Source organism: Carassius gibelio, chromosome A25, assembly GCF_023724105.1.
Source record: "Carassius gibelio isolate Cgi1373 ecotype wild population from Czech Republic chromosome A25, carGib1.2-hapl.c, whole genome shotgun sequence".
NCBI classification, from domain to species: domain Eukaryota; kingdom Metazoa; phylum Chordata; class Actinopteri; order Cypriniformes; family Cyprinidae; genus Carassius; species Carassius gibelio.
This window is the reverse complement of record NC_068395.1, coordinates 15,786,417-15,808,808: the sequence shown is the minus strand read 5'-3', so window position 1 is coordinate 15,808,808 and position 22,392 is coordinate 15,786,417. Positions and strand designations below refer to the sequence as shown.

Below are 22,392 nucleotides of genomic sequence, written 5' to 3'. Positions count from 1 at the left end.
TGTGCATTTTAACAGAATATGCTAAACTAATTTCCAACTGCTTTTAAAACACTGGAATAAAGCAAATATAAATATATAAATGGGTATGTGCTTTATATTAATGTTTGACACAACACCATATCAAAATGTTTTTTATTATTATATTTCCTATAGATAAAAATAGTAATAGAATTTAAAGTGTATTTCTTTACTGCAGCTCTTCATGTATGAAGCAAGTTGTTGGTTTCTCCAGTAGGGGGCGTCTGTTTCACATGCAGTATATGTAACGGTGTATTTGTAGCAGTGTATATGCAGCAGTGTATATTTAACAGTGTATATGCAACAGTGTATATGCAGCAGTGTATATTTAACAGTGTATATGCAACAGTGTGTATGCAGCAGTGTATATTTAACAGTGTATATGCAACAGTGTATATGCAGCAGTGTATATTTAACAGTGTGTATGCAGCAGTGTATATGCAGCAGTGTATATTTAACAGTGTATGCAGCAGTGTATATGCAGCAGTGTATATTTAACAGTGTATATGCAACAGTGTATATGCAGCAGTGTATATTTAACAGTGTATATGCAACAGTGTATATGCAGCAGTGTATATTTAACAGTGTATATGCAACAGTGTATATGCAGCAGTGTATATTTAACAGTGTGTATGCAGCAGTGTATATGCAGCAGTGTATATTTAACAGTGTATGCAGCAGTGTATATGCAGCAGTGTATATTTAACAGTGTATATGCAACAGTGTATATGCAGCAGTGTATATTTAACAGTGTGTATGCAGCAGTGTATATGCAGCAGTGTATATTTAACAGTGTATGCAGCAGTGTGTATGCAGCAGTGTATATTTAACAGTGTATGCAGCAGTGTATATGCAGCAGTGTATATGCATCAGTGTATATGCAACAGTGTATATGCAGCAGTGTGTATGCAACAGTGTGTATGCAGCAGTGTATATGCAACAGTGTATATTTAACAGTGTATATGCAACAGTGTATATTTAACAGTGTATATGCAACAGTGTATAAGCAACAGTGTATATTTAACAGTGTACACTGTTAAATATACAAAAATCGGTCATCATCCCTGTGCCTAAAAACAATAAACCCTCTTGTCTGAATGACTATCGTCCAGTTGCCCTCACATCAATAGTCATGAAGGTCTTTGAGGGACTGGTTAAAAACGTCATCTGCTCCTCCATCCCGGATACTTTGGACCCTCTTCAGTTTGCTTATCGCCCAAACAGATCCACAGATGATGCCATCTCTCACATCCTGCACTCTTCTCTCACACATATCGACAGCAATAACAGGAACTATGTAAGGCTGCTATTTATTGACTATAGCTCAGCTTTTAATACTATAGTCCCCATAAAGCTAGCTTCCAAACTCATAGACCTCGGACTGAATTATTCACTCTGCGACTGGATCCTTGATTTCCTCACCGGCAGACCTCAAGTGGTGAAACTAGGCCAGCACACCTCCAGCTCCATCACCCTGAACGTAGGAGCCCCGCAGGGCTGTGTCCTGAGTCCCCTGCTCTACTCTCTTTACACACATGACTGCATGTCTTCGCACAGCTCCACATCCATTATCAAATTTGCTGATGATACTGTGGTTCTGGGCCTCATTCACAACAATAATGAGACCGCATACTTGGATGAGGTAGAGAAATTGACATCATGGTGCCAGGACAACTGTCTCTCTCTGAATGTGAGCAAAACTAAAGAACTGATTGTGGACTTCAGGAAGAGACAGCAGCAGCCCTATACTCCTCTTATGATCAGCGGGACCCCTGTGGAGAGGGTGAGCAGCTTCAAGTACCTTGGTGTAAACATCTCTGAGGACCTCACTTGGACTACTCACATTCAAACACAGGTTAATAAATCCAGGCAAAGACTGTACCATCTGCGACAGCTGAGGAAATTCAGGGTCTCACCAGCAATCCTGAAAACTTTCTATTCAGGGGCCATAGAAAGTGTATTGACTCAGTGTATCTCAGTGTGGTATGGGAACAGCTCCAGTCAAGACTGCAAAGCCCTGCAGAGAGTTGTGCGCTTAGCTGAGCGCATTTCGGGGTCTGCTCTCCCCTCTCTGCAGGACATCTACCTCAAACGTTGCAGAAGTAGAGCTGCAAAAATCATCAAAGACTCCACCCACCCCAGTAATCATATTTTCACTTTGCTGCCATCTGGTAAGCGCTTCCGTAGCCTGATGGCAAAAACTGAGAGACTCAGGAGGAGTTTCTTCCACCAGGCCATCAGGCTCTTAAACTCTAAACCAGCTTCTTAACATCTTCATGCCTCCACTTAATGTTCACTTTATCTTTTTACTATATTCACTACCTCACATAGACACACTGACAGTGTCGCCCTGTTTTGCACATTTGCTTCTTGTACATTCCTGGGTATCTTAATATTTAAGACTACAGTAAAATGCATATATGCACATTGTACATCCCTGTACATCTTAATATTTAAGACTACAGTTTACACTCATGCACATTATTTTGCGTTCTATATTTAATTCTACAATATACATTTTTTATATTTTATTCTTATATTTTTATTGTTTACTTTTATTTCATTCTTACATAGCTTTATTTATGTATATTTTCATCTGTGTTGTTTTCTTTAATAATTGCACTGTCCATGGAGCGGACCTGACTCACATTTCACTACTGGTTATATATGCTATATATAATTTTGTATGTGACGAATAAAAATCTTGAATCTTGAATCTTGAATCTTGTATATTTAACAGTGCATATGCAACAGTGTATAAGCAACAGTGTATATTTAACAGTGTATATTTAACAGTGTATAAGCAACAGTGTATATGCAACAGTGTATATTTAACAGTGCATATGCAACAGTGTATAAGCAACAGTGTATATTTAACAGTGTATATGCAACAGTGTATATTTAAGTGTATATTTAACAGTGTATATGCAACAGTGTATATTTAAGTGTATATTTAACAGTGTATATGCAACAGTGTATATGCAACAGTGTATATGCAACAGTGTATATTTAAGTGTATATTTAACAGTGTATATGCAACAGTGTATATTTAACAGTGTATATGCAACAGTGTATATGCAGCAGTGTATATTTAACAGTGTATATTTAAGTGTATATTTAACAGTGTATATTTAACAGTGTATATGCAGCAGTGTATATGCAACAGTGTATATTTAACAGTGTATATGCAACAGTGTATATTTAAGTGTATATTTAACAGTGTATATGCAACAGTGTATATTTAAGTGTATATTTAACAGTGTATATGCAACAGTGTATATTTAACAGTGTATATGCAACAGTGTATATGCAGCAGTGTATATTTAACAGTGTATATGCAACAGTGTATATTTAACAGTGTATATGCAGCAGTGTATATGCAACAGTGTATATTTAAGTGTATATTTAACAGTGTATATGCAACTGTGTATATTTAAGTGTATATTTAACAGTGTATATGCAACAGTGTATATTTAAGTGTATATTTAACAGTGTATATGCAACAGTGTATATGCAACAGTGTATATTTAAGTGTATATTTAACAGTGTATATGCAACAGTGTATATGCAGCAGTGTATATGCAACAGTGTATATTTAACAGTGTATATGCAACAGTGTATATTTAACAGTGTATATGCAACAGTGTATATGCAGCAGTGTATATTTAACAGTGTATATTTAAGTGTATATTTAACAGTGTATATGCAACAGTGTATATGCAGCAGTGTATATGCAACAGTGTATATTTAACAGTGTATATGCAACAGTGTATATTTAAGTGTATATTTAACAGTGTATATGCAACAGTGTATATTTAAGTGTATATTTAACAGTGTATATGCAACAGTGTATATTTAACAGTGTATATGCAACAGTGTATATGCAGCAGTGTATATTTAACAGTGTATATGCAACAGTGTATATTTAAGTGTATATTTAACAGTGTATATGCAGCAGTGTATATGCAACAGTGTATATTTAACAGTGTATATGCAACAGTGTATATTTAAGTGTATATTTAACAGTGTATATGCAACAGTGTATATGCAGCAGTGTATATTTAAGTGTATATTTAACAGTGTATATGCAACAGTGTATATGCAACAGTGTATATTTAACAGTGTATATGCAACAGTGTATATTTAAGTGTATATTTAACAGTGTATATGCAACAGTGTATATTTAACAGTGTATATGCAACAGTGTATATTTAACAGTATATGCAACAGTGTATATTTAACAGTGTATATGCAACAGTGTATATGCAACAGTGTATATTTAACAGTGTATATGCAACAGTGTATATTTAAGTGTATATTTAACAGTGTATATGCAACAGTGTATATTTAACAGTGTATATGCAACAGTGTATATTTAACAGTGTATATGCAACAGTGTATATTTAACAGTGTATATGCAACAGTGTATATCCGATTGCAGTGTGTGGTTGGACAGTGGAAGGTTTGTTGATGTGAAGTTATATCTTGATAGTGATGGGGGGTTTTTTTCAGCTCAAGCTATGCTACGGTTTTAATTTAAAATTGGCTAAAAACAACTATTGTTGTTTACACAATCAGGACAAATAGATGAGGAATATTTTAGGTTTGTTTTAACATCTTATTATTTAATATCATATTTTCTCCACTCCACTGAAAAAAAAAGTGTCACCACTTGTAAATTAATATAAATTTTTAATCGCATCATTGATTATTCTCGCTAAAATATTTCTCATAACATGTGGTATGTACTTTAGTTTAAAGATGAATTATTGTGCACCTATAGCACTCCTCACTGTCATTAAAACATAGAATGCCACATGGAAATTATTTAGCCTATTGTTAATAAAATTATGTAATTATGTTTTTTGTAAAATTATGCATTTAGACTGTTTCTCTCCATTTATGTGAGTGCAATATTTAATGTAAATGTGTGTATATTGACATGGAAACAGTTTGAAATCATTATTTACTTAATTACTTTTCTCACTTAATGAAAAAGAGTTCGTAAGCATGGTTTATAATGTCCGTACGGTGCATCCTTATTTACGCCAAGTTTATTTTTTGTAAATCCCTATATGTGCGTGGAAAATTACCTATGCATTTACTATGCCCATTTTGTGCGTAGCCTATGCAACATTTATAAAGTAGACCACAGGGGGCCTACAACAGAACCTGCGCAAAAATCCCTTTATAAATCTGTCAGGGGAAGATTGTGCGTACGTGCTTCTCCACCCTGACTCCTCCCCGAAATCACCATATATGGAGCTTACAACGCCTAGTTTTACTATGCATAACCTTATCTGCATATAATTTCTATGCATTTTCCCATCCACGTGTCACCATATTTAACACTGTTAATGTAGATCATATGACTAGCCATGCCTATGATTTTAGTTCAACTAAAACATTATATATATATAATGTAATGAGTGTAACTCATGCAACTTTAATCTGACAAACCATGAAACTGTATTTTTTTGGTATCACTTTATTGCTTCATAAAGAACACACAAAATTATGTTACACAATGTGTATTAATTTATGAAAACGAAAAAAAAAAAGATTATGAAAAAAAAAACATTTTGCACTGCAATCAATCAGCAAGGTTGACATTCACAAAACATTTGAACAAAACTAGTTGAACTTAAAAGGAACACTCCATCATTTTTGAAAATAGGCTTATTTTCCAACTCCCTTAGAGTTAAATGGTCGAGTTTTAATGTTTTCAATCTCATTCAGCCGATCTCCAGGTCTGGCGGTAGCACGTTTAGCTTAGCATAGATCATAGGATCAGATTGGACCGTTAGCATCTCGCTCAAAAATGACCAAAGAGTTTCGATATTTTTCCTATTTAAAACTTTACTCTTCTGTAATTACATCGTGTACTAAGACCGATGGAAAATGAAAAGTTGCGATTTTCTAGGCCGATTTGGCTAGGAACTATACTCTCAATCCGGCGTAATCATCAAGGAACTTTCTTGCCGCACAATGGGTGCAGCATGCGCAGTAATATTAGTCCCCCCCAAAACAATAGTCCCCAGCTAGTTTGTCCTGTTGAGCCGGAGTCCTGCAGAGTTCAGCTCCAACCCTGAAAAAACCCCTCACTTTTCTGTAGATTAGTAATCCTGAAGACATTGAGGAGCTTGTTCAGGTATGTTTGATTAGGGTCGGATCTGAACTCTGCAGGACCAAGGCTCTCCAGGACCCAACTTGCTTACCCCCAGCCAAGAAAATAGTAACTATTCATTACACAATTTTTGAGTGAGATGCTAGCAGTTTAATACGATTCAATGATCTATGCTAAGCTAAGCTAAAAGTGCTACCGCCAGACCCGGAGATCGGCTGAATGGATTCTTAAATGGTAAAAGTCTACTGTTTAACTCTAGGGGAGCCATTCAATAGACATTGTATAAACAAAACAAATACTGAAATTACTATTATTATTATTATTATTATTATTGGGCAATTAAAGGAAATGAAATGGATCTGTATTTCAGCTACTGAATGTACTGTACAAGAGTTCAGTATTTGGGATTGGTTGTCTTCAGTCACTGTCGCTGTCGCTCTCAGAGCTGACGTAACAGCCCTCCTCTCCCACCTCAGCCAGGAACAAGTGCCCTGATCCACAACAACACACGCCATTTAAAGTGACACAATAAAAATGCAGTTTCAACTCCATTAAAATAATTATTTAAAATGAAACTTTAAAAATAACTATTATTATTTAGTTGTTTTCTTAATCTGATTGGTTCAAAACTTGATATATACACGATCTAAATCAGGGGTTCCCAAACTTTTCAGCCCATGACCCCCAAAATAACAGTGCCATTACTTCAGGACCCTCACTTACCTAATTAGTTGGGTAGGCTATGTTGGAGTTTTATTTTTAATTCAACTATCTTTTTTTTTTTTTTTTTTTATGGGTAAAATATGATATTTCTAATCCTTAAAATTTTTTTGTTGATTTCTGGAAATCATCTTGCGATCCCTCCTCGTGGTTTTGGCGAACCCGACCCCTGCTTTGGGAACCCCCGATCTAAATCACCTAGAAACCTCACAAAGGTGCAGAATTGTATTGTTATCATGGTTTAAACTAAATGACACTGTTGGCATCCCCAATCAAACATCATCTCAGGAAGGTTTACTCCATCAGATACAGATCAACTCCTCACCGTTTACTGAAGAAACACGAGTCTCGTCAATGTGGTCAAATTCATAGCTGACAAATGGGCTCTGTGGATTAACAGACATGACAAAAACAGTCATTACAAATCAAACTTATTAAACCCTTTCTCTGGTCTAATGAACTGTCGACATTGTAATAAGATCTAGATGGTGCCTTGTGTTTGAGGAGTGAACTCCAGTCCCGCTTTTCCTTTTTCTTCAGCTTGATCACAGGCTCATTGCATCTCATTTCCCACGAGGACTCCTCAGCGAGGATGTCACCGGACAGCTCGAGCTTTGTGTAGTAATGCCGGTCATTCACGTACCCACTGAGATTCAAATACATGAGAAATACCCATCAAATATACACGTGTAAAAAAACCATACATCCATTCTTAGCCCAAAAATGTTAATAAAGAACTGAATAAACAGATGGTCTATGAGCATGTGACCTGTAAATGACTGCGTCTGAGAGGAATTCACACTTCTGCATCACTGGACTGATCAGCTTTATGTAGATCGTGACCAGCTCGGCCCTCTGGAACCATTTGATCTGTGGGTGAAAACTACCCGGGAAACACTTTGTGTTACTGTCAGATGTGAACGATAATCAGAAAACCTTCACACGTGGTATCACCGAGTCTCAACAGTTTCTACAATACTTCTAACTCACCCGGTCGGCTGGAATAAGAAGGCGGCTGGATTGTGGATATTCTGTGGTTCATTGACTGCCTGCAATTTGTCGATGTTCAGGGCTTCATCTCTGTCTACATAATGTGGGAAAAACCAAGTGTTACTATATATGGGAACAGACAGACTAGTTGACTTCAAACTATTGCTTAGATGGGAATAAACATGCCTGTTTCAGAGCTGGCAGGTCTGGTCGGGTTCGGAGATGAAAATCCATTCGGATCAGGGCTGAAAATTTAAAACAATGAGAAAGTCAGTTATCACACACCAGAGAAGAAGACAAGAGTCAGTTCTTATTCTGAACTGGTTGAAAATAAACCAATGTAGTCTGATGACGAACAAATGAGGTTTGTGTTATATAAATCAATCACTGCAGAGGATCCACGGGTGAACACGTGATGCAATGCTACATCTCTCCAAATCTGATGAACAAACTCATCTACACCTAGTATGGTCTGAGGGGGAGTAAACTATTCTTTTAGTATGGACACACTTACTGTATGTAGGTTGGCGGTAAAAAAAAAAAAAAAAAATGCAACCGCTCGAATGGAAAGATTAGGAGGATGCCATAAAGCAAAATGTCATATGTAGCGAAAACAACAGAAAGAAACTGAAAAGCATCTACACTCAATGTATCCTGTAGCCTAAAGTCAGTTAGTATAACAAACGGAGACAAATATAATAATCTAATGGATTTAAGATAAAGAACTCAATCTTACTAATCTTGGCATAATACGGAAGATGAAAAAACTAAATTCAAAAATACATCAGGTGAGATTTTTTGAATACATCAGTAAAACGAACCTCATGATATCCCCGCTTCCCTCTGAAGAATCATCATCATTCCTGTCCTTCAGGTCTCCATTGCACTGGACAGCACTGTAGTTCTGGGGGCTGATGGGAGTCTGGCTGAACTCCATGACTGCATTATGACTGCTCACTAACTCCTTCATCTTACTGGTCAGAGCGTATTCTAGAACATCAGCTCTCTGCTGAGAGGATGACGACGGGCTCTCAAACCTGTCAAACAAAAATTGTGGTTTCTTGAAACAAAATCACTCTTTACCTTTTTTTTTTTTTTTTAAGTAATCCTGGTTCTCTGAGATAACAGGAGTTAGCATTGCGTTGATTCATGTTTTGGGGGATGAGTTTCCATCCTCCTCCGAATACTAACACTGCAAGTTAGTAAGCCACCCCCTTGAATGTCAATCTCAAGAAGGGTTCGTGATGAGGGGCTTTTTGGATATGAAAGTAAGTGTTGACTTAATAACACACAACTGTTTTTAGCAATAGCACTCTTTACTGCTCAGCAATACGTCTGCCCACTGCTCCGGGTGTGTGTTCACTGATGTGTTCACGTGGATGGGTGAAATGCAGAGCACAGATTCAGAGTATGGGACACCATACTTGACTACACGTCACTTTCACTTGATTTCTGGAACGTAACGACCAATCAGAGGAGTTTCAGTTAGAATCCAATCCAATTAGAAACAAATCAGTTTTCGGAAGAAGAGTTTCCTCCCAATCGTGATTCAATGCAATGTGGACCATTTCAAAAGGAAAATATTAGGGATGCACCGATCATGATTTTTCATGGCCGATTCCGATACCGATTTTTTTTACAAGCAAATTGGCCGATTCCGATACCGATTTCCGATTTTTCTTTTTCTTTTAAGCAACAAACAAGAAAGACAGAAAATGTACATAAACAAGATATTTGGTATTTAATAGGCCACACTTGCTTTTGGTTATTGAAAACGATAACCGTAGCCATCTGAAATTAATAAATAGAAATATAAAGATTAACTGTAACCATGTGAAATTAAAGTCAACAAAACTGCATAGTTCTACAGTCCACACAACACAATCAACACATTCAATAAGATGTTTCTTAATCAGCATTCAGTATTTTAGTTTTTAAATTTGGTTTTAAATTAAAAAAAAAAAGCTCTTTACTAGTGAGACTAAATAAAAGTATGCTATATAAATACATTTTCCAAAACTGGTGCGAATAAAACAAAGATGCACAGCAATTTTTTTTTTTACTTGAGCCAGTGAAAAATAAATAACTTATTGTCTCAAGTAAAAAAAGAATATACATGTGAATCATTACCCTAAAATGTTTTAATTGGATGAATAAAACACTATTTTTCAGTGTACTACAGCAGGTGATTTTTAAATTAAATTAAGTCTGTAATTTTAAGGTAAAATAAAAAATAATCATCCTAATGCAGAACTGACGCTTTCTTCTGGCTTTTCAAACGTGTATGCAAGTTCTATAAAAAAAAAACAAAAAAAACATTTCAGTTTTGTCACAGTTTAGTCCGTTTCGTTTCTCATGCAACACGTGAGAAGTTGAGCTGAACATCTCTTCACGGTCTACCCGTGTTCAGGGCGCGGACCAGTAAAGGGACTCTTATTTGTGCGCCAGTACACCAACGGCTGATCGCTTCCTGCTGCTATCTGGGCCTCAGACATGTAGCTCTGCATTTCCAGTACTGATCGGCTGCCCGTTTCATGCGCACAGATTTCAAAATACTCTTCCACACAAATGACATAGTGAACGATTACAATGTAGTGTGTGCACGCGAGCGAACTAATGGAAAAATCGGCCGAAAAAAAGACCAAAAAACCGGCCGATTGCCGATCGCGTATTTTAAGCAAAAACCGTCCGGTTCCGATTTATGGCCGGTCAACCGGTGCATCCCTAGAAAATATATTTCAATTTTTTTCTATTGTAAAAAATGACCTAAATATTTAATACGGGAATGATTCACTGAGCAAGGCTGGGTGCTGAAACGTTTGATCCATATGTGCTTTTTGTATAATAAAATAATCAACAAATCTTCATAAAATACACAAGTGAGTTCGGATCCTGCATTTCCCATTTGACATCATCATGATTTTCAATGATCTGCACAGCCAAGTGTTAATCTGGGTGCAGTGATTTCACTTTTTTTTAAATTAAAAACAAACAATAGCAGTGAAAAATAACAATAACAATAACAATGAAATAAGCCTTAACGTACCTAAAAATAGGTTTGATTTTCTTGACACAAAATATAAATTTCTATTCCTTTCTATTGTAAACCATTAGACTGATCTGAATATTAGTAATAAACCTGTCATCCGTTAAGTGCTGGAGCATGACTGCGTTCTCGTCTCCCTGGAAAACGCTCTTCAGCAGATCCACATGCTGAGGATTATTGACACCAAACCCAGAGGCCAAGATCTCCGCATGGACGTTATACTCATTAATGTAGGTCTTCAGACCAGGAACACGCGTCATGCGCACCTGTGTGAAGAGAACAGATCCAGAAAAGAGCATCAGAATGACTTCAGACTGGACCAGCGAAACCTTGTAAGGCAACTGATGCAAACACGTTGAACACGTACCATAGGATCAACCCAGACGGTATTTCCCACACTCATCACAACCCTGGCCTGATGCAGCTTCCCTCTGATCTTCTGACTGATGGCTCTGGTCACCTGAAAACAGACATTCCTCTTTTCTAAAACAACCGTTTATGTTCAAACCGAAGAACGGTGTTCTTTCAGAAGGATTATGGAGACCTTCGGGTTCCAGTCCACCTCCCCATCGACGGGCTGCGCTCTGCACAGGATGATCTCCACAGCCTGGTCGGGCACAGCCTGGAACCGAGGAGGAAGCTGGAGAAGCTGGTGTGATTTCACTTCCTGTGTGCGGCCCTCATCTATGAAGCAGGCAGTGACGCTGCTGAACAGCTGCTCTCCTTTCTCCGGCAGCTCTGTCACACGCACCCTAGAACCAATCAAACAACTCTTCCCCATCAACTTACATTTGATACATGTCATTTATTCATTTACACTCGGAAAGAAGTGATACAAATAAAGCAGGATATAAGGCGTAGTGGGAGTGACTCCTGGTTAACGTAGTGTTAACGGGTCGTGTTCACGAGGGCGTCTGTGTGATTACCGGTTATAGATGTTCTCCTCTTGGATGGCGTAAAGCTCTCCCTTCAGCACTTGGACAGCACAGAGTCTCTCACTAGCGTAGTGTGCGTTCATTTCAGCAGCGAGAGTCTCGTAACGATCCTCTTTCTGGCTCACGATGCGGCCCGAGTACACATTCGCTGACTTTATGCACAGCGGCAAAACCTTTTGAAAAGTTTCAAAAGAAACATCTACAGTCAACCGCTAGCAGAAGGGACACTGAGACACGAAAAAAAGGTCCAGAATTAATATTCAGCGCTCTCTCAAAACATAAAAGAACCGATTGTAAAAAGCTATTTTGTGGCCACGTGAGACAAAAACCAGAGAAGTTATGATAACGAACCATGATATTCCCAGAGTCAGGGTGCTTTGGCTGATCCAGGGCTTTGTTGATCATGTGTCGATCCGGACAAACTGTGCTGTCTCTGGAAAGAGGTCGCATACATTTTCAAGTTAGCAGCATGTGTTCACAAATGATGTATTACAATTTCTACTTGCATTTAACACTATTAACGCCTGGTGGCAGTACTACAGTGAAGCAGAGACCTGCAGAAGCCGAAGCTCTTGAGCGAGGAGCAGAGGTGTCTGTCGGTCTTCTGCTCCTCTTTGGCCTGCTGGACGCCCAGAGCGAACGTCAGCAGCTCCGGGGGCAGAAGAGCGCCGCTTCTCCTCAGGTACCGCAGGACGCCACACACGTGACGGGCGTTCAGCTCCGACAGCAGCCACACGGACTGAGCTGCAGGAGAGGAGCTCTCGGCATGATCCTGTGCGGGACGTATATTTTTACAACATTCACAAATGTCCCAAACAATTGGAGAGAACAAAAGAAATTGAAAGAGGTACCATATCCGAGAGGTTTCTGAAATGCTCTGACATGCAGAACAGGCGGCTGCCGAAGAGTTTGGGGGAGCTGGGAAACCCATAATGCACCACGCACGTGGCGTCCCGGATGCCGAGAGCCTTGAGACAGTCATTGGTGGTGACTGAAGAAAGAAGAACCAACGCTCCCTAATATTAGCACATGATCTCGTTTGGTTATGTCTTCGCAACCAATTCTTAACTTCTAGAAATGCTGTCTATAGTGTTTTTGTTTTTTTGTGTATGCGACCATAAATTAATGTTATCTCGTGTGATGGTATATTATTTCGTGGTAATGATAAAGACCTGTTTATTTATTAATTATGAGACTCATAGCTTTTAGTTAACCAAACAACAAATAAAGAATAAAACTAATGTTTACTAATTACTGACATATAGAAGATAATCATGATAAGAAGGATAACAGAACGTAACAGGAACGTTCTCCAAACCTCAAGGAAACGTTTTATTTACATAAACTTTTTTTTTTTTTTTTTGCCTAACCAACAAAATGTCTTTTCAAGGAACCGAAAATGAACCCTAACAGTGTAAAAACAGAGACACCTTGACACATTTAGCATATTACAGATACTTACCCAGAATGACTTGCGTTCCACGGCTGATGTCTTTCCTCCACTGATCAATGACGAAGTCAAACTGATCCGTCACGTCTTCATGAGCTTTCAGTGTGAAGACGGCCGTGTTGACCACAGCCTGAAAGACAGATGTGCATTAGTCAAATCCATCAGAAGCGGAAGCCAATCAGCATTGAGACATCGGTGGCTTCAAATATTGCAAACATAATAAACGATTTCTCATTAAATCATACTGTAGTATTGAGCATGACGGCTAAATTTAGATTTTCACCACCACACAGGAATGATTTTATACATTTAATGCGATTGGTGGACCATGACTCATCCTTCGCTGTGATTGGTGGAAGTCTGTACCTTATACACATGCTCGGTCTCCTCTGCGGAGTTGGTAATGATGAGGGTCTTCTGAGGTTTGGGCGGGTGGAAGTCCAGCGACCCGAGCAGAACGGAGATCTTGTCGCAGTCCAGACACAGCTGAACCCTCTGAAGGGGAAACACACAGACAGGAAGTCAGCGCTCAGCAGAGGGCGGGAGAGATATAACTCAGTTTGTGAAGACTGACCTGATGTACCCTGCCGTAGAGAGCTGCCTCCTCCATCACGGTGATGATGACGGAGGGGTAGATCATGTGCTCTCTGACCAGAGCCTCAATCCCGGCGCTCCAGCGGCTGCCCACTGCGATGATCTGCCTGGGGCACGACGACCTCTCCTCTCCAGAGACCACCTTCTGGAAGTGCTTCAGGATTACGGACATCTTCACAGAGAGGTAAAGAGCAAAAACCGGTCAGGCAAATTTGAGTGTGCCATTTTCTAAAAGAGTGCTGTCCTCTTCTCTTGTCACCTGCTCAGGTGCTTGTGAATACAGGACATCAGCCTCATCCAGCACCAGGTGACACAGTCTCAGGAACAGGAAGCACTGAGCATCCAGCAGCCTCATCATGGTGAACGGTGTGGTCACCAGCAGCTGACCTTTATTAACATCACAGCAACATTAAAGCTAGCTTCAGCATCGGTCCAGATTCAAATGAGTTGAAACGCTCCACAATCTACTGCAGACAAAGCTCACAGTTCCTCTGGATCTTGAACTTCTTGGGCTCTTCCTGGTCCACACCCAGCAGCACACTGGTGGGATGGAGGTTGTACGTTGCTTTACTGTCCTCCAGGAGCTCCAGCACTGTCTGAACCTTCTCCCAGCCCGGACACAGGATCACTGCTATGGGCTGCAGACAGAAAAAAGCAAGATGTAGCAGCAAAACTGGGATCAGATCATAAATAAATAAGGTGGAGCTGCACTGTCTCAGAGATGTTCTGTGAAGTCTTGTGCTTTCACCGTAAGCTTTTTCAAACATGCTACACCAAGCCTTTTTCTTCCCAAACCACATGAAATCAGCAAAAATTAAAGCCTTATTTTGTCATCATTCAATGTTATTTGATTAGATATGCCCAGAGGTGGAGCTGCACCATAGGTCCCACCAAGCCCAAACATGGAGGTACACCAAAGGGACCAGTAAGGAGGTGGATCTGCACCATGCCAGAGATCTTCTATGAGCTCTTGTGCATATGTATGGGCTGTGCCATACAAAGTTGGAAATTTGAAATGCTCATTTTGCCCTAATTTGAGGTTGTTTACACTAATATGAGGTTTCTGAACACCCCTTACAGTGGTTTGAGTGACTAAGTTGCATTAGCCACCTTTCACATGGGCGTTCAGTGTGGTATTGACTTGTAATTAGATCAACCAAGACTGATGGTAGAGGTGGAGCTGCACCATGGGCCCCTCTTGAGCTCAAAGGTGGAGCTGCACCACAGGGCCCACCAGAACCAAACATGGACCAGTAAACCCAGAGGTGGAGCTACATCAAGTGGTCTCCTGAGCCCAGAGGTGAAGCGGTAACATCATTTTTTTAAAGCCATTTAGTGTGTAACACTATTCTTCTGTGAGCAACAACAGAGCAGTGAATCTCACCCCATTGCGAGCAGCGAGACTGGAGACGACAGAAACCGTCTGTAACAGCATCAGCAGAGGAGGAATATAGGACAGAGGGTTGTCTCCGCTGTGTGACACCAGCACAGTGTCAAAACCTCGTGCAACAGAGGGCCAACAGTAACTCTCTGCTACATTCGGTCCATTATACTTCCTCCACAACAGGAACTAAAACAAACAAATGCAACCTAATCAGACACAACAGGTCAAGAATCATATATTAAAATCATTAATACAATGGTCCAATTATACCTCACAGTCCTCGATTTCTGTACACTTACAGCATGAATTTAACTGAGTTGGACTGACTTTCCATTGTACAGCAGAAATGTGTCAAATAATGCAAAATGATAAATAATGCAATGATTATTCTGATATGGATAATATTAAAGCACGCTGGTCCACCTTTCTGAACTGTTCACTGATGGGTGCACGTGTCAGGGTACGGCAGGGTTCAACACGAAGGGCAGAGTGCACTATAACTCCCAAGTGTCCCGGATTACAGCGTTCAACCTGTGAAAACCACACAAGCAAGACTGAATACCACAATACATATGAGAACCAAGAAATTATTTAACTAAGAGGCTCTTACTTTGGCATCAAGAGACTCTTGGTCTGGATTGAGTGGATCAGGGTTTAGAAACTGCATAAGTCTGTCCACAATTACATCAAATAAATAGTGGAATCAGATGAAAAAGGCAATAGAAGTTTAGAAGTAACGTAGAAACCTACCTAGAAGAGGTCAGCTGATCTTCAAGACTGGGCTCTTGTGAGAGAGCTGCCACTTTCTGCTCTTCAGAGGAGTCACTCGCACTATGAAGACACGTCGCACAAACGAAACCACATTTTGATGTCAGTTAGGTGGGTTGCAGAATGAATAACTGGTCTGAAGTAAGTATAATGAGGCTGAGTTCAGATGCACTAAATCCCAATCCTACCATGATGGTGAGCTTGCAGCTGGTGTCGGAGCAATGCTGTTATTATCGGTTTGATCAGGCTGAAAATATTAAGAGTGTCATTTCACAGTCACTCATTTTCTGATCATTCTTCACTCGGGTACTAACTGCTTCAATTTCACAAGATACATAAAGTAATAAAGTTTTGAAAGACACATCAGTACTTACTTGAGGAATCTGCTTTGAATGTGAAAGTGTGTCAAACATGTATCTGTGAAAAGAAAAACTACTATTTACTAAACTATTTTGTTGGCAAGTTTACTTAGTTTGTGTATTTAAGTTTGGATTGACACCTGACTTAATGGTAATTCAATCAAAAACTGTATTATACACGAGTAATGACTTAAGTCAGGAGGGATGAGGTTCAGGTGGAAATCTTACTGAGGCTTGTGCATGCGAGTCTGACCACAGCATTCATCTGAGAAGATGTCAGTGGCCTCCGCTCTGATACGCCATCCTCTGCCAATCTGATCCAACAAGAAATAAAGAGTTTTAATGGCAGACACACAAACACACACACTGCCATATCATTATAAACGAACACTCACAGTATCGGTTCCAGCATTGCGCGTCAGTTTAGGAGCTCGACGTGGCGTGTGCGCTTCCTCTGACACCTGTGGTTTCTGGTTTTCTGAATGAGAAACTTCATCTGTTTCTAAATGAGAAACAAAATTAAATGTAGTGTGATTAATCATTAAAAAAAATGCAAAAAAAGAAATACACACGACATAAACCCTTATAATAACTGATGTTCACTAATTTTGTCCAACCCTTGTATGACCTTACCCGTATGTGGAGCATCTTTCCGCTCTTTTCTGATGGGAATATCTGGCGGTGGAGGTTTGATAGGGCAGCGTCCTTTCATTTCTAGGAGCTGGTGAGGGCTGGAGTAGATGTCCCACGCCAGGCTGATAGGAGTGCGATCTCCATTCCTGTTCCCCTCCAGCGCACTGGACTCCTCTCTCATGAAACAAGCAAACTTCTTTGCCACGAGCTCATCGTTCACACAGATCTACACAATCACAGTGAATCACAACATAACATTTAACCTTAAACATCTGCAGTCCATCTCGCTTCTTCAAAGTCCTGCTCAGGACAGCTGTATGATTTGAGGATGGCAAAATAATGTAATGTAAACATAATTTACCTTTGTTTCATTGATAGTCAAGTAGAGTTCAATGGCAGAGCAGCCTAACTGGGTTTCACACAGAACGGCTTCAACCAGAGTCGACACTAAAAACAAGCAGAGCCTGAGAAATCAATACTTACTGACAGTAAGCATGAGCTGGACTAACCAAAGCACACGTTTACCTTGTAATAGATTGTGCAGGTATTTTGTGGCAGAGCTGTCCCATGTTGAAGATGGACTGATATCAAGACAGATACAAACAGTGGCTCAGAATGCATGCATGAATATTGATGCAAAAAGGTTTCTTCAGGAGATCTGACTTACACAAGCTCTGCTGTGTTTTCTGAGATGGGCACCTGTAGTGTCATTGGACGAATTCCAGCCAATTTAAAGCGTCTCACTCTGAAAGGCAGCTGCAGGAACCTCTCAAGAGGAGATCTTACACTGAGAGAAAAAAACACTATAAACCCAAGTGCTAATGTAATGTGGATGTCCGGTGGATGAAGTGTCTCAACTGTTGTAGCAACTCAGTGTAATATCTACACATAGTGTAATAAGCATTACATTATTCATGTGATAAAATGTTTATAATGTAATAATTTTCTCAAAAGGTAATAACATCTTGGGCACAATGTGATAGTATTTACATTATGATAAGTGTATTACACCATAAACTTACCAAAAACAGTCACACTGTTATAACTGTAATAGTTTAAAAAAGAAACATCATTGTGGACATTGTGCTTTTGTAAAATAAAGAAAAACAGGATGCACTTTCTGTCATCTAGGTTTCCAAGATTTTATCACATTTTGAGAAAATACAAACTGCAAAAAGTCTCGTACTCATCTGCTCTGACGATGATGCGATCTCCATGGTCTAATAACAAGCACCAAGCCTGAGTGTCCCCCGTCCCCTGAAAGACCGACTCGACTACCGCTCGACACCAACTCTTCAGATCCAGACTGAACAGCACACACACCTGAGGGAGGAGACGGGACAGCTGACAGATCAATCATCTGAGAGCAGACAGGCATTATTCAAAGCCATTACATCAAACAGCATCAACACACTCTCTCAAAACATTCTCTTAATTTACCCTCTTTAAATGAACTCCAACGTTTTAGTTGAATATTTACATAAATGCACATTTGTGACACAAATTGTCATCTTTTTTAAGTTTTGGTTTTTAATCAACTGTGTTCCATTACATCATTTAAAATCAGTTAAGATCATTTATTAGACAACTCAATATCCATCTATCATATCCATATTCTGAAATGGCATACCAGCCCCTCCTTCAGTTCAGCAGGCTTTAGTTTTTGAACGTCCAGGTCGACATCATGGTAGAAGAGGTTCATTTTCACTCTCAGGTTCTCATAATCCTCCGGACTGTCCGGCTGAATGCCTGGTCCTTTCAGAACTCGAGCCCACAGACATCCTGGATCTTCAATCTGACAAAAAACAGAGTGTGTGCGTGCTATATACCAACTGATCGCTGGAGTAGACAGAATATTTATTAAATCTTTGCAATAAAAGCTTCTGACAGCTGTGTGTTTTAATCACCATATACACACTTTTTTTTTTTAAGATACAAAAGGAAGATAGCTTTAATTTCAATGTCCTTTAAAGGGATACTCCACCCCAAAATGAATATTTTTCAATCACTTACACCCACGTCGTTCCAAACCCATAAAGTTTTGTTTGTCTTTGGAACACAATTTAAGATATTTTGGATGAAAACTGGGAGGCTTGTGACGGTCCCATAGACTGGCAAATAAATAACATTGTCAAGGTATGGGAAAGTATTAAAAGCATTGTCAGAATACTCTTGTAGAGGAATTTGGAGAGACACAGAGGAGAGGAATTGTCTTCTTTGTGTACAAAAAGTATTCTTGTAGCTTCATAATGTTACGGTTAAACCACTGATGGCAGATGGACTATTCTGACGATGCTTTTCGTACTTTCCTGGACCTTTACACCGTTATTTACTTTGCAGTCTATGAGACAGTCGCAAGCCTCCCGGGTTTCATCCAAAATACCTTCAATTGTGTATCAAAGATGAACAAAACTTTTACGGGCTTGGAACGACATGGGGGTAAGTGAAAAAAAAAAATCATAGTTTTCATTTTGGGGCGGAGCATCCTTTTAAAGCAAAACAGGCATAATGCTCAATGGTGTCTCAAGAGACATTACAGGTGCTGGTCATATAATTAGAATATCATCAAACATTTTATTTCACTAATTCCATTCAATATTCATTCATTACACACAGACTGATTTATTTCAAATGTTTATTTCTTTTAGTTTTGATGATTATAACTGACAACTAAGGAAAACCCCAAATTCAGTATCTCAGAAAATTAGAATATTGTGAAAAGGTTCAATATTGAAGACACCTGGTGCCACACTCTAATCGGTTAATTAACTCAAAACACCTGCAAAGCTTTTAAATGGTCTCTCAGTCTAGTTCTGTAGGCTACACAATCATGAGGAAGACTGACTTGACAGTTGTCCAAAAGACAACCACTGACACCTTGCACAAGGAGGGCAAGACACAAAAGGTCATTGCAAAAGAGGCTGGCTGTTAAAAGAACTCTGTGTCCATGCACATTTATAGAGGCGAAGGGAAGGAAAAGATGTGATAGAAAAAAAATAAAGTGTACAAGCATGAGGTAAGATAACTGCTCGCTGGAGAGGATTGTGAAACAAAACACATTCAAAAATGTGGGGGAGATTCACAAAGAGTGGACTGCAGCTGGAGTCAGTGCTTCAAGAACCACTACACAGAGATGTATGCAAGACATGGGTTTCAGCTGTCAGATTCCTTGTGTCAAGCCACTCTTGAACAACAGCCAGCATCAGAGGAGTCTTACTTCAAAAAGGACTGGACTGCTGCTGAGTGATCCAAAGTTATGTTCTCTGATGAAAGTAAATTTTGCTTTTCCTTTGGAAATCATGGTCCCAGAGTCTTGAGGAAGAGAGGAGAGGAACACAATCCATGTTGCTTGAGGTCTAGTGTAAAGTTTCCACAGTCAGTACTCCAAAGTAAAAATCTTTTCTTTGTATTAGTATTATGTAATATTCTAATTTTCTGAGATACTGAATTTGGGATTTTCCTTAGTTGTCAGTTATAATCATCAAAATTAAAAGAAATAAACATTTTAAATACATCAGTCTGTGTGTAATGATTGAATATAATATACAAGTTTCACTTTTTGAATGGAATTAGTGAAATAAATCATCTTTTTGATGACATTTTAATTATATGACCAGCACCTGTATGCCATTTTAACAAAGTGGAGACTGGGCACTGCATGTGCTGAACCTTTGTTCGGAATTTCTGTAATACATACGTAAATTAATATATGAAAAAAAAAAAGCCTGCAAAAATAGGTTTTTTTTTTGTGGGGGGGGGGGGGGGGGGAATAATTAAAGGGTTGCCATGGTCCAGAATGCTAATAAAACTTCAAAGTAGTCCATGTGACATCAGAGGGTCAGTTAGAATTTTTTGAAGCATCAAAAATACATTTTGGTCCAAAAATAACAAAGATTACGACTTATGGGTCTGTTGTGAGTGTGATTGTTGTGACAGTTGTCGTACAATGCTGCTGATGTGTTTTCTGGTGCACCCAATAACAAAAATAACACGTCAGCAGCGTGTTTTTATACAGTTTATGGTAAATACATGTAAAAAAAACGTATCCTTGTGGCGTGGCTGAATCAGAAGAGCATACACCATCTGCGTACAGTTCAGATTTGCCAAAACAGTGCTACGCTGATTTGGAAAGACAAAGAGGAGAGGAATTGTTGAATATAGTCGAATATATTTTCTTTGTGTACAAAAAGGTATTGTCGTCACTTCATAAAGTTACAGTTGAACCACTGATGGCACATGGACTATTCTGACGATGCTTTTCATACTTTCCTAGACCTTTACAATTATTTATTTGGCAGACTATTGGACAGTCATAAGACTCCCAGTTTTCATCCAAAATATCTTACATTTTATTCTGAAGATGAAAAAAGCTTTTACGGGTTTGGAACGACAGGGGGGTAAAGTGATTAATGACAAAATTTTCATTTTGGGGTGGAGTATCCTTTTAAGTCAAAAACAGCATAATGCTCAATGGTGTCTAAGGAGATATAATGACATTTTAAAAAAGTGGAAGTGGAAAAGATAGTTGTTGTTTTTTGTTTAATGATTAAATTCTTAGAAATAAGCCAATACTGTGTTGCCTACTGTAAAGCACTTAAGGGCAAATACATAAATATCTTGTCATAAATTGTTTGAAAATATCACCTAGCCTTTTTTTCTTTTCGTAAACAATTATCAGTGTTGCATATGACATCCCAGCAAGAGCCTTACTATTAGGGCTATTATAATTTATTTAGACTTTTCATCTACTTTTACTTTATGTACTACTACATAAAACGCAAATAAAAATGAATACTATATAAACATAAAAATGACAAAACCAAAACACCGTGAAATAATGAATAACAGTATCTTTACAATACTAAAATAATACTGGTTGCTTTGTATCTGATAGAAACAGCCAATCATGTAGTGCTCTACCTTGATTATTTGTATTTCTAACATTTCTCAGATTCCACAGCAAAGCCTGCAAAAGAGTGAAAAAGAATAAGATACTCGTAGTTCATACTTCACAAGACGTCAACATGATGGCAAATGTATAGCCAATGTGGAGTGCTGTGAAATACTATGTAGTTTTTTTTTTTTTTTTTTTTTTGGGGGGGGGGGGGTGATCTTAGTGACTAAAAAAATAAATATATATTTAAAAAAAAAAAAAACATCACAGAGGGCAATTTCTCCTAGTTGATGTAAAAAGACTGATGGACAAATTAGGAGACAACCCTCAAAGACATTACTTCTGCAAAAGAGCAATATACGTCAGCTAACATTGGATGAGCTATGTTTTTACAAAGACAGTCAAATTAACTTCGTTGTTGTAGTTTTAAATGCCAGTCACATTTGTATAACTTGTAGAAATATATGGCATCAC

The 22,392-nt window shown here is 38.8% G+C and overlaps 1 protein-coding gene across 1 annotated transcript; it reads right to left on the bottom strand.

Annotated features, from left to right (window-relative positions):
• Positions 1-5,514: 5,514 nt before the first annotated feature.
• Positions 5,515-21,998, bottom strand: tdrd12 (tudor domain containing 12). Its single transcript, XM_052543728.1, has 34 exons — positions 21,945-21,998; positions 18,655-18,819; positions 18,211-18,347; positions 17,692-17,811; positions 17,550-17,605; positions 17,386-17,471; positions 17,025-17,250; positions 16,787-16,893; positions 16,620-16,705; positions 16,407-16,449; positions 16,221-16,279; positions 16,015-16,095; positions 15,875-15,935; positions 15,688-15,795; positions 15,265-15,450; positions 14,365-14,518; positions 14,140-14,267; positions 13,861-14,052; positions 13,653-13,781; positions 13,299-13,416; positions 12,688-12,827; positions 12,391-12,608; positions 12,188-12,269; positions 11,828-12,009; positions 11,446-11,653; positions 11,269-11,361; positions 10,995-11,167; positions 8,677-8,892; positions 8,042-8,100; positions 7,856-7,949; positions 7,635-7,748; positions 7,358-7,511; positions 7,191-7,251; positions 5,515-6,636 (listed from the first exon to the last, which is right to left on the bottom strand). The coding sequence occupies exons 1-34, from the start codon at positions 21,966-21,968 to the stop codon at positions 6,563-6,565; spliced, it is 4,134 nt and encodes a 1,377-aa protein (XP_052399688.1). The 5' UTR covers positions 21,969-21,998; the 3' UTR covers positions 5,515-6,562.
• Between the last annotated feature and the right edge of the window lie 394 nt (positions 21,999-22,392).